The sequence below is a fragment of the Musa acuminata genome, chromosome BXJ2-9 (genome assembly GCF_036884655.1).
Source record: "Musa acuminata AAA Group cultivar baxijiao chromosome BXJ2-9, Cavendish_Baxijiao_AAA, whole genome shotgun sequence".
NCBI classification, from domain to species: domain Eukaryota; kingdom Viridiplantae; phylum Streptophyta; class Magnoliopsida; order Zingiberales; family Musaceae; genus Musa; species Musa acuminata.
This window is the reverse complement of record NC_088346.1, coordinates 34,328,686-34,346,913: the sequence shown is the minus strand read 5'-3', so window position 1 is coordinate 34,346,913 and position 18,228 is coordinate 34,328,686. Positions and strand designations below refer to the sequence as shown.

Here is an 18,228-nt window from a genome sequence, read left to right as displayed (position 1 = left end):
ATTATATATATTCCTTCAAAATTCCTCATGCCCTTTTTTTTCACCTCTATAAATTCGAATATAGCATATAAATATTTTCTTAAACCATATATATATATATCATCGGTGTTAGACTTCGACCAACACCGGTCTCTGTCACTCCATGCATCCAACCAAAAGAAGGTGGTAGTTGCGGGGGAGGTAGCTCAGCTGATCCACCTGGCTATCACTCTCGTGTTATGTGTAGGTCATAGGTGATGGCCACTCTTACTATCCTTTTCCGTGATTTCCGACTCCAAACTCTATAGACTGCCGATGGAGTACTTGCTGCTCTTATATATATTTTTTATTTGAATAAAATACGTCATATCTGAGAGAATAAAATAAAATTTAATATTAATTTTTTTTTTTTTTAAAGATTTAATTGAACAAACAGTGACGTAAAAAAAAAAAAAAACTGAGCGAACCGACTAAACCGGTACAACTCATTGGATGATTGATTTTGACCGGCTCATTTAGTTACCTCGGTCAACCTCACCCCGACTATTATTATATTTAATGCCTTTAATATATTATATATATAGTCTTAGCGCACAGCACTTGCGGTCATCTGTCCACCACCTCTCTCTCGTGTCGGAGCTTCCCATCCCCAACCAACACTAGCTCTCGTCTTCCGTTCCTCCTCCACAATTCGTTGGGGTTTCTTCGGTCTCCCATGGCCGTATCCACGGCTGCCGACGACGATCCCGACGAGTGGGTCCGCGACGCCTTCCTCGATCCGCATCTCGTGGCGGCCGTCATCCTCGGCTTTGGCCGACGGAGCCGCCTTGGTTTGGAGACGGAGGGCGACGAGAAGCCGTCGACATCCGCGACTCCGGCATTTCTGGGGTGGGGAAGGAAGAGGTCGCGGGTGGCGAGGTTCCCGCGAACAGCCACGCGGACGATTGGGGAGGAGGAGGATGAGGGGGTTACGGTGGCGGTGGAGAAGAGGAAGGGACAGAGGAGGGCAAGCCCGCAGTCGCCCCTCGAGGGATACAGCAGCGCGTCGGGGAGCGGCGGCGGCGAGACCGGGAGTCTCGCCGTCGAGACGCCAGAAGACCGCCGCCTCACTAAGGTGACCCCTTCCCCGTCTTTTCCGCTGCTGGTTTACCTCTTTTGCTTTTACCGTGTGACGAGGATACCCCCCAGATCGAACTGGAATAGACTCCGATGGCCCTGCTATTTTTCCCACCACTCTTGTCTTTTCCTTTACGCCCTTTCCTGATTCCATCATCTTCCCTTCATCTTATGTTACTCTTCCTTTTCCTTTTAACGAGGGATTCAATCGATTGGAGAAAAGCTTCCCTTTCGAGAGTCGGTTCTTTGAGGATTTTTCTTCCAAGAATTCAATGAATGGGAGCAGGACTTCGATGTGTTGATTTGTGATTCGAGGAATTGAAGGGGCCCACCTCGGCTCGAGCTCTCTTTTCGTTTGGGGCAGCGGACGGGCGTGCCCACAAAATGAGTTCAAAAACAAAGCATACGTTTGATGATGAGACGTCCTGTTGAGGTGGTTAGTCAAAAAGAAAAAGAGCAGTTGATTTCGCTCGCAGTTCTCACATACCCAATTACTTACCTGACTTGTGATTGGCTTTTTTTTTTTGGTAAAACGACAACATAATTTTTTTAGCCGGCGCATTCTGTGATTCGGTGCCGTGGCAGTCAGTAGGTAGTACTGCCTCATCTTTTCCAAGTAATTATGTAGTTACATCCCGCCCCTTGGATCCGATTCGAACGGTCGAGATATCTTTCTCCTCTATAGTTCGTGGACGCTCTCCGTGACTTGCTCTTTTTTATGTGGTCGATCTTTTCTCGCAGGCAGTTGGGAATCCACGGACGCCGTCGGTTTCCTCGATCCCGGTCTCGGCCTCCATCCGGCGGCCCCCGTCGAAGAAACTGGTAAGCCCCCAAAACCCTCATTTCGACCCCCGACGTTCCTAGTGATCGGAGGCAGCGTTGGGTCTGCGGATGGTCAAACTCGGTCCCCGTGGCTCCTCCCAATCAGAAGGCGTGGTTTTCCGAACAGTACGGAAAGCGTCGGATTTGTTCTTTTACGGTTTTTATTACTGGTAAAATATTAAATGGCGTGGGGTTTGTGTTTGGGTTTAGACGAAACCGGAGCTCCAGGCAGTGGAGAGGTCGCTATTGGAAGAGAAGGCGAACCTTCATAAGGTGACTCCTTTTTTCATCTTTTAAACCCTGGTTCCGACTCCGTAGGGCATATGATACCCAATTCTTGTGACACATGGTGCAGGAGATGGAAGAACTGCGGAGAGCCGTGGAGGAGCTGAGGGCCAACAATCGCAAGCTGCAGGTGACCACCAACATCACGTGCCCGTGCCTTTGTCCCTCTTTTGGCGCTTTCCCATGCGCCTCTTTTCTCTCTTCTCTCAGTTCATCGACTGGTAGACTTGTGGTGTGGTTCCTGTGTCTCCGCCACGCCACGACAGGGAAGGATATCTTCTCATTGGCAGGCAACGCGGGCTCCACAGCTGCTGGTTTCCTGTCAACTGCGGTCACGCTGCTGCCTTCTGAGAAGGTTCCCTCACTGGTTTGTGGCTAGTCCGCGACAGGTTGGCCGGACCAGTAAGACTTGTTCCCAACCACGTTCAACCTGTTCAACGATGGACACTGACCGGGTATCTAATCCGCCGGAAACCTGCAGACTGCAGGCTTCTTGCTTGACCACCACTCCAAGCATCTGCTTTTGCACATGATTCCTATCCCTGACATCGTTCCATGAGTGATGGTGTGGACTACCGCGGTTAAGTGCGAGGTGGTCGCCCTGTCGGCCTGTAAGAAGTTCTTTAGTGGATCTGGTCAGGGCCACCACCTCCGTGGACCACCCAAAGACGGAAAATTTTGGAAAGAAAAAAGACGTGAAAAATATTAGAACGCTGTAGAAAAGCATATGCGGATTTGTAACTGCCTGCAGTTAATTTCTGTATAGCTTCGAGTCCTATGATACTTGCCATGGAATTGTAGGTAACGCAGCCATATCTGCACATAAAAAGATTGAGGTGCTACGGTATACTTTTGACTGCAAGCAATGCTACGGGTCCTAAAAGAGGCGCTAGCAGTGCCATGGTGTACTTTGACCCCAATACGACATGCAGTGAGGCTGAATGGATCCCACCTGGGTATCACAGCAGAGCCACACTGTACTCTGTGTGCATGTTGCATTTCATGAATATCCTAGCATGTGTACAGATTGATCCCAAACAAACAGGTTGCTTGATTTCCCATTTTATGTTTTTGCATTTCATCCTTATTTCAAGATGTTTTTGTCGCACACAGGCAGATTTAAAAAAAAAAGAAGTCTTGCTCCAATATATGGTATAGATCGTCTCATAGCACTAAGACCATAGAATCACTACTGTTATATTATTATAACTCATATATGAATTCATTTTTAGTTGGCCTAAGCTGGTTTTGGGTGAGATGATTGTAGGAAAAATTTTATATCACGTTAGCTAAGCAATTTGCATATTCGTATTACTTATGTTTGATTAATGTCTATCATCTCAGTTCCATCTCTTGTAAATCTAGAATATCCAGTTACTCATCCAAAATCCCAGGAATCTGAATTCTGAAATGCATCTGAGATGCAGAATCGGATTAGTAAAGAGTTATACTCGAATCATAATCACTACTTGGGTTCATCTAAGGCATTCAGCATTTTGTGAGAGGTCACTTAGTTATTTCTGACATCACTTCTGTTATTGGTGTTTACAGAATAGAAAGATAATACATCATTTGGTCTTTTTTTTTTTGACATGTTCAATGATTATAACTTTAACTCATTTGAAGATTGGCATCACGATCAGTTATAATGCTAAAAGGACATGAAAATACAAAAAATTATGGTAAAAGTTAAAAAATAACTGAAACACTTACCAAAAGAAAAGACTTGAGGTTTCATACATGATTTTTCTATCATTTTTTGAATAACTTTCTTGTAATTAAGAATAAAAGAAATGGAAGTAGTGCTAGTCTGGCCCTTAGTGGATAGTTGGTAGTTACTACATTTAGTAAAAGAATTTCTGCTTAAGGCATATTAGGACTATATTTATACTATTTGGTGATGACTAGTGATAATTAGCTTTGTTTGTCTGCTTATCAGATGATATGTTGCCAACCCGGTTCAACGACAGCATGCTGTCTTTTATGTTGAATGATCTTCAGTGAAGATAATTCAGTTTGACGTCTGTGAAATTTACACCCAATCTTAGGTTACCAGATATGAGGATCATGACTGCCTATGCAATTACGTGAACTTTCTTTCTGGGACTGGATTTACAGTTATTTTGTCACCATGGTTTGTTATTGTGGCTATGCATTTGCTCATGCTTGAGTGGGTGACAAGCAAGTGATAATTATATTGCAATTTTTCGTATAAATGTCTCTTTACAATCAATTATGTAAAATATGGCCCAAAACTAGATTAACATGTGCTTTTAGGCCAGTAGCTAAGCTGTTCTGAGTTTGTGTCGTTTCTCTGTGCTACAAAAAGTTGGTCATTACTTACTTGCTCACGATGGACAATTTGAAAGAAACAAGAAAATAGAATGCTTGGATATTGTATTTCCTGAAATTTTAGATCTGGCCAGAAGTGTTTGATGCAAATGATTGCACATCTTCAAGCATTTTTGTTGAAGAAGTTGCATAAGCAGTACTTAGGTAAACTAGGAAAATAAGCACATTCTTAAAAAGGACAAGGTAGAATTTTTCTTCTTTATATTCCATATTGAAGTGAACTGATAAATTGAAAGATGATGAATGTCCATTTTCTCGTCAATCATGTTGTTCTGGAGGCTCAAGAAATGACCCATCATTGCTGTGGGCTCATGAATGGATTTAAGGCCTTGCGACTGAAAGGCTCTGATAGTGATTTTTTGCCTTTTTGACAGTGTTCTCAACTTAGTTTACCTATTAAGTATGGTTCTAACCTTCTCATTCTCACTGTCAAAAGAGTTTGCAAGTAGTAGTGGTCTCATATACATCCATTTGCCACATCATTCTTGCAGATGCACTTGAAGTCGCTGAATATACCAGAAAGGGTTTGCATGGCTCCTGAGGATTATCAACTGCCAGGATTATGTCAACAATGCATCACACAGTCTCCTGGCCACGAGGATTTCATCATAATACCAGACCTCAATGATCCCTTACCAGATTGTTGAGTCTCCGTACTAGTTTGCTTGAGCGTGGAGAAGGCAGAATTTCTCTTCTTGTGAATGACTAACCCAAATGTAGTAGATAAATGATGATAAGTGGAAGGTGGGTTTCATGGAGTATTTTTGATGGCTAACCACAGTTCTATTGTCTAATATATAGGGGAAACCCCCTCCAAAAAGAACTCCACTTATCTTTTCAGAATATGTTTTCACTGGTCATTTGCTACTTATAAGATTTGCAAGAGTGAGATACTGTATTCGTTTCACAGCTGAAACAATATATTGTTTGTTAACTTCTGCTGCTGGAATGTGATTATGTTCTTCACTGCATCCATTTTGTTCTGAATTCTTGTTTTTTTCTGGTGTCTTTTGCTTGCTTCATCATCAAGTTGAATTGTGGCCTTTTTTTGGACTTGTAGTTTTCTGTATAAACTATCCTTTTACTTTTTCGGGCTGTCAGTGCATATATCTTAGTCAGAGATTAAAAGAAAACCTTCAGAAGCTTATTCCTCTTTCTATTGATTTAAAGGCATACATCCGAACGGTAGATTTAGGGTACTAATTAATTCATGCTAGGTTGAATTAAAAATAATATATATGTACCGAGAAATGTAAATAAATAAAGTCTTTTGGTTCCTTGAATCAACTTTACCGGAGAGCGTGAGGGAGAGAGGGGAAGATGACATGGAAGTGTCCGAGTGCGGGAAGTAATGAAGTAGCACAAAAGAAGAAACAAGCAAAGCTTTTGAGAGGATTTGGAAATGTGCGGAAGGAAAGGGAAAGACGACTAATTTAAAGCCTCTCTTTGGCTTTCCAACTGCGGAAAGAGAGAAGGGTGGAAGATTCGGAGAAAGTAGCCGGAGAAGAAATCACGGACAGGGAAGATAAAACTGGAAATCTACATTCTAATTTGCCATATATGTGATAATTATATATCTGTTGTTTTGTTGTTATAGATTGTTGTTGATGAGATGAATGTTGTTCAAAGATGGTTCTAATTATCGTAAAAAAATTAAATTACTTTTGTTCAAAGATGGTTCTATTTATGCTACATGATTGGTTATATTCATATATTTGTTATATATTTTTACTAGAAGGAAAATAAAAAAGATTCACAATAATTTTTGTTGAATACGGGTTGGATGTGATTCCCATGACGAATCAGCGGGCGCCACACAAACCCAGAGTATCTCAGCGGGATCCTCTCAACAAAGGACCTTTCATCAGAAATCTTAGAGTTCCATAACAAAGCCGTCCAGTAATGCGGGGCCCCATTGGAAATCAATGCCGTTCCAGTGCGGTTCCTCACCACTACTTGGAGGGGATCCCCTCAATCCTAAACGCCCAAAACCCTAATCAAAACTTCCCCTTGGCATCCTTTGCTCTCCCCAGAGAGTGAGAGAGAGAGAGAGAAGCGAGAGAGAGCTCGAATAATCCATGAGATAGATCTTGCGCTACAGCATCGGGTTGAAAGCGCTCTCCTTTCTTCTTCCTCCTCCCTCTTTGACTTTGGTTGGTTTCTCCTCCTCTTCCTCTTCTCCTCTTTCAAGTTCTGAGTTGATATTCTCTACCCCGGTTCTGCTCTTTGCCTAGGTTGTGGCTCGTCTTATTTCCTGCCGCTTTTTTTTGCTGATTTTTATGGATTTTGGTGCTTGGATCGTAGATATGGAGGCGTTGCGCGGAAGCAAGAATACAGGAGCTGCTTCTCCCCAATCCGTGGTCGAATTGTTAGTGGCGGAGACCGTATTGGCTGCTGAAAGGTCGCTCCTTTGCTTTATTCTGGCGGTACGGACCCTCCTTTTTTTAAAATTTGATATCCTGAACTTATTCTCTGTTAGTAACTTATTGAAGCTGATGATTGGAGAGGCGGGCACAGGGCTTTCCTGGGTGCTGAGCTACATAAGTGGCGATGCTTTTACATTTTATGTGTTTCCGGTGCTTAATTCTGTTGTTTTGCTTAAGTTGATGGTTTAAGCATGCGTTTGTGGCATGATGATCTTGGGATATTTTTGGCGGTGAGTTGTACTGATTGGAAGATTTTTTCTGAGACCTAAACACGTGATTTTTGACCCTTTGCAAGAATAATTTCTGTGTTTGAGGCCTACAAATGTGAATTTGGACTCTCTGTGGTGTCAAATTTTACAGGTAGGATAATTTCTGGCTTCTTTTTGGTTTAGTTATATGTGCTGCAACATTGAGGCGTAAGAATATGCAGTTCATGAACATCTTTAAGGAGAATTTGATTTTTTATATGTTTGCGTATATCCTTCCATTAGATATCACAGCTTTTATATATTGTCAGGTTAATATCTGGGAATTAGGCTCTGGATTTTTTTTTTTTCAGTTTTCTTTTTCTCTTGATGCTAGGTTTTGAAGGGAATTCATCCCCATTCTACTCTTTTTCGTTGCATTTTGAGCTCTCATGTTTGCTACTCTAGTAAGGCTTTCTTGCACTATTTTATGTACTAATGCATGTTAACGGTAACAAACCATATTGTTGCTGAAGGGTGCACAAGTCTTCCTATGAGCTAGGATTTGACTATTGCTAGTGTCTGTTATCTTCAACTGACCATGTTTGTCATGATCCAACCTAGTGAGATAATTTGCACATTGACTTCACTGAATCTGAACCACTGACCCAAAGTGCTTAAGCTAAAGTTAATAGTAGTCTTTGCTCGACTAAATCAGAGCGTTACAATCTTCCCCACTTAAGAGCTTGATGCTTCGTTAAAGGCTAACATATAGTCTAGATTTAGATCTTAATATAGTGTATGTAAGGCATAATCTAGTAGTGGCTCCATGTATAGGTCAAAATCAGACCCTAGTACGGTGGATGTGAGGCTTAGCCTAGTAGTAGGTTCATGCGGTGATATGTCCTCAGTCCCCGTCCATGGGTCGTCCTTTTTTACTCGAGTCTCTCAACATGTCGTAATGCTAGGTTGACTCTAACACCAATTATCACAAACCAACTTGATAGGATAAATGACTTATTAACTTCATTGAATCTGAACCATTAGTCTAAAATGTTTAAGCTTAAGTTAACAGTAACACACTTATTAGACCCTTACAAGCATTCTTAGTCTTTGCCCACTTTTAATATGAGACTAAACGAGAATAGTATGATCGCCTTCTCCCTCATTCCTCATTAGACCCTTGTAAGGGTATTAAATCATTGGGTAGGGGTGTTAAAATTAAATCGGAAAATCGAACCGAACCTGAACTGAACCAATTTTGAATTGGTTCATCAATAATTCAGTTTTGAAGGCTATAAATGGTTCTAATTTAGGACGATACTCGTCTTTGGTCCGGTTAACCAGTTCAGACCGAACCAAACTGATTTTAATTTAAAAAATACTAGTCCATCCCAAAGCCCCCCAAACCCTAAAATCCTTGCCCAAAGTCGATGAGTTCACTGCTCTTCTTTCAACTTCATGACTCCTCCATCCCCTTCTTGTCTCGCTCTCTCGTTTCAGGTATGAACCCTATTTTTTTTAACATCCTTCTTTGTAAACAATCCCTTTATTGATTTGTATGAATCTCTCTGTTGATTTCTATGCATCGCTATATATATCCTCATCATCAATAAGTCGTTGTCCTTCTAGGGCATCTTTCAATAAAAAAAGGGAAACCACTATCGCAAAAGGGTGGGTTGGCTGTTCATGAATGGGAGGGCACCATCACAAATGACAATTACTAATAGCAGATTGTAATGGAGTAATATGCGACAATGGAAGGCCCTCAACTACTATACTCTCAACTTTCTTAGAGGTTACTATTGGGAGTATCATCTTTGTGTTGTCTTATTGTTGATTGCTTCTTTCTATAACTAATATATTTTTTAAAATGTTTAGAATGATATTTGTGATATAAATTTATTAAGAATGTCGATCCAATTGAATCAAAATTCTAGTTCGATTCAATTAAACTGAATCAGTTCATTTAAAATTTATATATTTTTAAATTACTTAAAATTAAAAATTGGTTAACTAGTTAACTGACATAGATTAACCGATTTTGGACCAATTCGGTTAAATAAGTCCGAAAGGGCTTCGACTCGGAGTATCTTTGTCACAACTCAAGCATGATAGACTAACTGACCCATCAACTTCGTTTGACCTAAACCACTAGTCAAAAGTTGTTGTCCCTCTAGGGCATCATTCAATTAAAAAAAAGGAAACCACAAACGTACAAGGACGGGTTGGCTGTTCATGAAGGGGAGGCACTATCACAAATGGCAATTACTAATAGTAGATTGTAATGGTGTAATATGCTACAATAGAAGGCCTGCAACTACGATACTCTCAACTTTCTTAGAGGTTACTATTGGGAGAAGTATAATCTTTGTGTTATTTTATTGTTGATTGCTTCCTTTTATAACTAATATTTTTTTAAAATGTTTAGAATGATATTTGTGATATCAATTTATTAAGAATGTCGATTCAATTGGATCAAAATTCTAGTTCGAGTCAATTAAACTGAATTGGTTCATTTAAAATTTATATATTTTTAAATTGCTTAAAACTAGAAATTGGTTAATCGGTTAACTGCAATTGATTGACCAATTTTGAACCAATTCAGTTAGATAGGTCCAAAAGGGCTCTGGTTCGGAGTATCTTTGTCACGATCCGACCCTGATAGACTAATTGACCCATCAACTTTGTATGACCCAAGCCACTTGTCAAAAGTCATCCCTCTAGGGCATCTTTCAATTAAAAAAAAGGAAACCACTAGTGCACAAGAGTGGGTTGGCTGTTCAGGCACCATCACAAATGACAATTACTAACCGTAGATTGTAATGGAGTAATATGCTTCAATGGAAGGCCCACAGCTGCTATACTCTCAACTTTTTTAGAGGTCACTACTGGGAGGAGTATCATCTTTGTGTTGTCTTATTGTTAATTGCTTCTTTCTATGACTAATATATTTTTTAAAATGTTTAGAATGATATTTGTGATATAAATTTATTAAGAATGTCGATCTAAGTGGATCAAAATTATAGCTTGATTCAATTATACTGAATCGGTTCATTTAAAATTTATATATTTTTGGATTACTTAAAATTAAACATTGGTTAACCAGTTAACCGAAATATATTAATCGATTTTGAACCAATTCAGTTAGATATGTTTGAAGGGGCTCCGGTTCGAAGTATCTTTATCACAACCCGAGTCTGATAGGCTAATTGGCCCATCAACTTCGTTTGACAGAAACCACTGGTAAAAATGCTTAAGTTGAAATTGATAGTAGTACACTTATCATACTCTAGCCCAGATCGAACTCTAGCATGGTGTATATGAGCCGTAGTCCAATGGTGGCTCAACGCCGTGATAAATCCTTTGACTTCATACACAGGTAACCCTTTCTTACTCAAGCCTCTCACCATGCCCTAAAACTATGTTGACTTTGATATCAATACTTAAGCCTCTCATCATGCCCCAATACTATGTTGACTTTGATATCAATACTCAAGCCTCTCATCATGCCCCAATACTAGGTCGACTCTAATACCAAATGCCACGACCCATACCTGATAGGCTAATTGACTCATCAATTTCGTTTGACCTAAACCATTTTTACCCATTTTCGATGTGACGAGTCCTCTGACTTCATCCACGGATAGTTTTTTCCTACTCAAGCCCCTCGCAATTCCCCAATACTAGGTCGACTCCGTTACCAAATGTCATAACTCGGGCCTAATGTCAACTTTGTTTGACCTAAATAACTAGTTAAAATGCTTAAGTTGAAGTTGATAGTATTACACTCATCAGACTCTTATAAGTCAACTTAGTCTTGTCAAATTTCGATATGGGACTAATCGGGATGTTACAATCTTACTTTAAACAAACCGAATTGCTTTTCCAATTTGGATCGGTTTGGCCTTTAGTGGTTTGGTTCGATTCGAATTGATCTGAACACCCCTATCGTTTGGTGGGTTGCTAAGGCGAGCCAACTTGCTCCACAGACTCTTGGTCTCATCGGATTGAGCCAAGAACTAGGCCAACCTGCACTTAGGTTGGACCCAAGGGTATGCGGTTGACTTGACCATGTCTAGTTAGCGATCTGACTCAGGTTAGACCTGGCTCGATCGAATCAAATCCTTCAATTTTAATTTCATTCGATAATTTAAATACTTAACTAACTAGTACATGTAATAGATAATTTCATTTAATTCAAACATGAAATTTTAAATAATAAAATTAATTAATAAATATTATAATTTTTTTAGTTAATTAATATGTTGATTAAATATTCAATATGCTACCAAATTATTAATTCAACTTGATTTGAAATATAAAAGTATGAATTTTTTAAAATTTATTGATCAAATAAATCAATATGCCAAAGTAGATAAATCAACTTAAAGAATAAGGATAAAATTCATAAAATTTATTAATTAAATATTTTATATTTAAATTAGAACATTGACATCATGATTTATGAATCATGCTTAAATAATTTTAATATCTAAAAATCTTTAATCATAATTCATAATTCCTAAACCAATAAAGTTAACATTAACACAAAAACAAGGTTTTTTAAAGAATATATAGGAAATAAATTAACAAAGGGTGGAGGAGCTATCTTTCCTTGACGGGGTCATCTCCTTATTGCTCCTACTGCCAAGCTAGGAATGAGGGAGAGGGAGGACAAGGAGAGGTACAAAGAACTTGGGCATTCTATGGGAGGAATAAGGAGAGGATCCTACCAAAGAGAGGTAGGTCCTCTGCTCTTTCTCAATTTATTTTCTATATATTTTTGAAAATTCTTGGTTTTGTAATGATATTAACTTCATTTGTTTTAAAAACTATAAATTATGATTAAATATTTTAGGATATTGAAATTATCATAGCATGATACATGAATTATGATGCCATTGACCTAGTTGAAATATGAAATAATGTTTAATTAATAAATTTATTTTTTTGAAATTTTATAATTATACTTTAAGTTGATTTGACTAGTTTAGTATGTTGATTTATTTGATCAATAAATTTTACAAAATTCATGCTTTTAAATTTGAAATCACATTGAATAAATAATTTGCCAACATGTTGAATATTTGAATCAACATATTGATTAATCGAGAATTTTATAATGTTTATTTAATTAATTTATTTTTTAGAATTCTATCTTTGAATTAAATGAGATTATTTATTATATGTATTAATTAGCTAGGTATTTAAATTATTGAATAAAATCGAAATTGAGGGATTTGATTTGTCTGGACAGATCTAACCTGAGTCAAATTGGTTCAATTGATTTGTACCAGATTTAATTCAGATATAACATAACTGAACCGATTTCAAATCTTCATAAAACCAATATGGAATTACCCTAAAGAAGTCTAATAAGTCTAATTTGACTTAGATTGTATTTAATTTGGGTCAAGCAAGATTGAACCGGTCAAAATCGGTTCGGAATCATCCTAAACCAGCTTAAATTGGTCAAATTGGTCTGGTTTGACCAAGATGCAAGGCTTTCAGGTTTGTCTCCATTAGGAGCTCCATAATTTCAGGTTTTCTCTGTCATTTGAATTCACAGTGAACTTTCTTGAATCTGAATGTTGGTGTGGTCATTTTAAACTTTTTCATTGCCCATGCTCGTGTATTCTCAGGATGGTTGGTATCTTTTGATATTGAAGCTATCTTATAATCTCTTCTCTTATTAGACAGCTGACTTTTGCCAATAACCTCCTCATCCTGTCCTATAATTGCTTGCACTTATTGGAATTAAAGGATTAATAACATTGGCCAGCATGAAAAAAGAGCAGCTGTGGAAGCCATTTTGATTCCATGTGTGCGAGGATGTCTTCACCTCTTCCCATCTAGGAAAAAACAAATGATAATAGGGCCTCACTTATTGAAAAACACTACCTACATATGCTTCTTCAAGATTGGGAGAATAGTATGTCAAACCAACATTAGTGTCTTGGAGAGTCAGTTTGATGTGCATTTGTTGGTATATACTTATATTGACGTGGAACCAATCCAGGTCCACGTGAAAATTTGCGATGTTGGTATATACTTTATTTATTATGATTTTGTACCCGATTTTCTTAATTTAATAGCATATTTTTTTTATTTAAATAATTATATTTATTAATTATATTATATATTTTTATATTTTAGCGTCTCGTTTCGCACGGGCGAGCACCTCGGACGTTTTTGGACCTTGACGCCTAGCGCTTTATAAATCACTAATGCCATGTAAAACTATAAATGCAATATAGATATCTATATTCAGCATTAATATGTTTTTCAGTATCACTATTCACTACTACAAGAGCAGCAAGTTTTTGCCACGTGAAAATTTGCTTTCCCTCAACATCGCAAATCGGGTACAAAATCACAATAAATAAATAAATCATAATAGTATTTTTTTATTTTTTAAATAAAAAATATACTATTAAATAAATAAAAATTAATAGTATTAAAATCAAAATAATATATTATTAATCTAATAAATAAAAATATTATTATTAGTATATAGTTAATAGTATACTGTTAATATACTGTTAACAGTATAGTGAGAAGACCGAGGCTGCTGAGGCAACGACAGAGGTAGCAGGCGACAGCGGTAGCTAGTGCAGGAGCGACGAGCGGTGGCGACAACGGGAGCGGCGAGCGACAGTGGGAGTAGGAGCTACGAGCGACACCAATAGCGGGAGCGGCGACAGTAGCGGCGAGCGACAACAGCAACGACGAGCAGCGATTGTGGCAACGGCGAGTAGCGACAGTAGCGGCGAGCAGCGACAGTGGTAGCGACAACAGAGAGCAGCGATAGTGGAGAAGAAATCTCGACGGGGAAGTTAGGGAAATTGTGAGAGGAAGCCTGATATCAGTGATTTAGTTGGTTCGATTGAACCAACTAAAGCACCGGAGACCAACCAAACCTAAAAATCTGGCTCGATCGCTTGGTTTAACCCAAGCGCTCACTCGAAGTGCCCGATGCCTGGGCTCGGGCGAGTGCTCAGGCGATGCCTCTTTGAAGTGAGGCGCCTGGACATGAAGCGAGGCGCTCAGGCCTCGCCTCGTCTCGCTCGAGCACTTAGGTGAGCGCCCGAACGCCTATTGAAATCACTGCATGGCACTTAGGATGTTCTCAAACTATTGTGGTTCTTATTTATTTTTCCTTATACATTTTAACCATCTCTTACACTAATCTGTCATTGGCATTACCAATTTGTTTTTGTTGATGTACATTTTTTCTTTTGTCGAGGGTGGACCTTGGTGCGAATATAATGTTTCTCTTTAGCGATCTAGTAACTATAGTTTGAGTTACAGAAACATCTTTACTTGCACAAGAGCGATACTGCATATCCTGCCATTGTGCCACCCTACTTTATGTAGTTCTCATTTTTTTCTAAATATTCATTTACCAAGATTTTGAAACCGGTTGTCATATTGTTATCTTGAGTTCATTCTATTAACATCCCTTATGATAGGAATTTTTGTGTGGATGGGATATACCCATGATGTTTGCTTTTTTTATGTATCCAATATCTATTTTGCACTAAGATAGCATGCACTACTGCTCATGATCCAATCCTTGTATGCTGAACATTAGAACAGAGGAGATAATGCTAACTATAGTCATTATTTGTTCATTGCAACTTCTCTATTTTTTTCCCACGTTTCTACATGTTCATTGCAACCTTGACCCGTCTCATTTGACTTGTCCCAATCCATAGATTGAATGTAACTTATGATCAATATCTGTGTTGAAGTCTTTAGTCAGAGGACCGTGGGATATGAATCCAATGAGTCATTTCTTAAATTACACTGGTTTTTATTTTGTTTCAAACCCTTTTCCCATTATGATCAGATGACTGATTCAGTTCACAGGACAGTATTTCTACCAACTTGGTTGGTCATGATCTAATTCTCAAATTTTTGTGAGAAAATCAAGTTTTGCTTTCAGTTTAACCTAACCTATCAATATGTTGACACAAACTGACTACTGTTTTACTTCCCACTAAAAATTGAGTTTGTTCCAGGTGGGCTCTATATCAAGTCAAACTGGTCCGCGGAATGAAGGATCGGAAGTAATTTTAGGGTAGGATTCTCTTCTCTTTCTGTTTATTTGGTTTAAGGTAAAGTATACATTTGACCAGCCATTTACATATATGCTGTCATCTGTTAAGTCTGTATCTTGAACCTGCTGGTTTACATAAAAAGAGTAAGTTTAGTTTGCCATGAGACTCTTATTCTGGCCCCTTCCTCTGAAGGATACTCCGACGAAGCAAACCTGAAGCTGTTCCCGAGAACAAGGACGATGGCGAGTCAGATGATGACAATGATGAGGATGGGGACAGTCAGGAAGACGGAGGTAAAGATGATTTCTCTGGAGAGGAGGGGAACGATAATGAAGGAGAGAATGATGATCCCGAGGTCAATGGTGGAGGAGGAAGCGAAGAAGAGGATGAGGAAGATGATGAGGAGGACGATGATGAAGAGGAGGATGAGGATGAGGATGAGGAAGAGGATGATGAAGACAAGGATGAGGAACTCCCACAACCACCTTCCAAAAAGAGGAAGTGAGGAGATGCTACGTCGGTTCTTGCATATAGTTTCATATTGGCTAGTTTTGATTAGACCTTAGCATTAAGGTGGGTTTAGTTTGTGGTTGGGAATGATTCCCTATAGGTTAGGTAAGCGATGACCTCCTGTGTATGAACTTTACTATGTGTATTAATCTTAAACATAACAATATTGCTACTCTGAGTCAGCATTCGATATATATACTCAAAGCTTGCCTCATTTTCAGTGTTCTTCACCGTACCCTATATTTTTGACTATGTAGATGCGTTGTGTGTGTTTTTTTAAATCATTTGTTATGTTGGTTGAAGAATTCTGGTTTTTTGTCTTAGTTACTATGATAATGTCGATGACAGGACTTGGAGGAACTTTGTGGAGTGGGTGTAGGTTGGGGAGTGCAATAGAAACTTTGTATGTTCATCGATGATAGGTCTATTATTTTTGTCTTTAAAAAGACATCAATTACAAACAATCTTCAACAAGTAATATACATAAACAAATGCTGTGTACTAATATGGATTGAAGTAGTACACTAATGGTTGAATTCAGCATTTCATCATCATAATATGAGAAGCTGGCTATAACCCTCTTATCATAATCCTCATCAAAAGAAACCTGGAAAGGGGGTGATCTCACTGTTCTTACACCCAACTAGGATTGGTTAATTAAAGTCCCCTGAGACTTAAAAGAAGAAACTCGAAATGGGAGAAATTATGCTTCAAATCTATGCCTTCTTCCCTCCATTCTAAAGGATCTTAAAGAGGGGGCGGCGAACGCAAGTGATTCTTCTACAGCCATGAGCTTGATAAGGATGTTGAGTGATGGCCCTGATGTGTGTGTGTCTCTGAGGGGGTCTCCAATGGTGTCACTAATTACACCAGCCTTGTGAGCATATCTGATCCTTTCGGGCAGGGCCGAGCAAGCGTCCGTGCATGCTTCGAAGCCCCAGCCTGAATGAAATAGAAAATTAAGAAACATTATCAATAATATAAAGTGGTGAAGATTAATTCTAAGGTTGATCACAAATTTTATGCAGTAAGTGTTGAGGAATAAATGTTTGAGAATTCATTAAATTTACCTCAATGTACTTCTTTGCGTTATCCCATGCACCACAAAAATGATTTAAGGGATCATCAAAAAGTATTAAGCAATAAGCATCGATAAAAAAAATCAACAAAAAAGAACTCCTGATTTATTAGACCTGCAGACTCCAGAAACAAGAGAACCTGCAAGCACTCCTGATGGAGTTTCCGACGCCAAAGAAGGTTCCAACTATAAGACGGGTGAGCATCACCAAAGGACCAGGAGGAATCATCTCCCTGATGGAGGCATCAATTGAGATCTTGACGACGCAAGTAGCATAATCTGGTTTAGTGGATCCCTCCATCAGACAAGGGATTTCATTGAACTGCCGGCGGACCTCCTCTACCATCATCAGAGCTGCACTATCGACACTCTTCATGGTCATGGCTGAGCACCAAAATTAAAGATTGTGAAGGTTGATGGGAGGGCCATCCAACTAACAATTGCAATGCCCACAGTCATGAGAGCAGTAGAGATTATGAGCTGCCTCTTCAGTGCAGGTTCAATCTCCTTCACTGCCCTTATCTCAAAGAAGTCGGTAGCGGTAGCAAAGAGTGTAGCGATTGAACATTGCAGTCAGCTCATGGTTGATTCCAAAGGAAGAAATTGAGGCCACCACAAGGGCAGCACAGGATGACTCGACATATGAACCAAACAGATCTGACCCCATACCCGCAATATCCCCAACATTATCAGTACAAACATCAGCCACCGACATCAGCAGCTTTGGTGTAGACACACACCTCCACCAACTCTCCCAAAAAGTGTCATCGAAGACCCACCTAATCCGTAACCAGTAATGGCCTCGAAAAGGACTTCCCAGTCATCCCCGGAGTACAACTTAAATAGGTTGATCACAATGCAAAGCACAAGAAGTCCATTGGCAGCAAGTAAAATTCCCATGACTGCACCTGAGTGAAATGCAGCAATGAAAGCCTTTCCAACACCTTTCCTGGCTTCCAAAGTTGTCCTGGCATTTGTATAAGTTGCTATTTTCATCCCAAGAAAACCAGAAATAACAGAGGTAATTGTGCCAAGCAAGAAGGATAGGGGTGCTAAAGATAGCATTGGCAAGAGCTGGCTTGCAGGTTTTATCCTTGCTGTAAGTGCAGGGCTGACTCTTTGTGCTGAAACCCTCAACTGATCCGAGAGAGAGGAAGATCATAATGGCAAAAGTAAGCATGAAGATTCCGACATACTGATACTCCGTAAAGAGGGATGACGTAGCTCCTGTTCAGTGGACAAGTTATAGAATCTTAAGAGGCCACACTGCAATCCGCATAGTGATCAGGTCATCATCTTCCTTATGATCATTAACGACAGGAAGTATGGAAAAATATAAATGGCAAATTGATGCAGCATCCAGCATCAGTCAAGATCATATCACAAGAAAACTACGGATGAAGCCACAA

The 18,228-nt window shown here is 39.2% G+C and overlaps 2 protein-coding genes across 3 annotated transcripts; both read left to right on the top strand.

Annotated features, from left to right (window-relative positions):
• Nucleotides 1–595: 595 nt before the first annotated feature.
• On the top strand, nucleotides 596–5,525 carry LOC135623370 (uncharacterized). The gene is made up of 5 exons (XM_065126283.1): nucleotides 596–1,093; nucleotides 1,837–1,917; nucleotides 2,128–2,190; nucleotides 2,273–2,332; nucleotides 5,046–5,525. The coding sequence occupies exons 1-5, from the start codon at nucleotides 695–697 to the stop codon at nucleotides 5,199–5,201; spliced, it is 759 nt and encodes a 252-aa protein (XP_064982355.1). The 5' UTR covers nucleotides 596–694; the 3' UTR covers nucleotides 5,202–5,525.
• A 1,021-nt stretch (nucleotides 5,526–6,546) lies between these two features.
• LOC135582631 (uncharacterized) lies at nucleotides 6,547–15,955 on the top strand. Of its 2 annotated transcripts, none has more exons than XM_065126281.1 (4): nucleotides 6,547–6,707; nucleotides 6,859–6,980; nucleotides 15,193–15,251; nucleotides 15,424–15,955. In XM_065126281.1, the coding sequence occupies exons 2-4, from the start codon at nucleotides 6,861–6,863 to the stop codon at nucleotides 15,734–15,736; spliced, it is 492 nt and encodes a 163-aa protein (XP_064982353.1). In that variant the 5' UTR covers nucleotides 6,547–6,707; nucleotides 6,859–6,860; the 3' UTR covers nucleotides 15,737–15,955. The 2 variants fall into 2 exon arrangements, with proteins under 2 accessions (XP_064982353.1, XP_064982354.1); XM_065126282.1 differs by having other exon boundaries at nucleotides 6,573–6,788.
• Nucleotides 15,956–18,228: the final 2,273 nt, after the last annotated feature.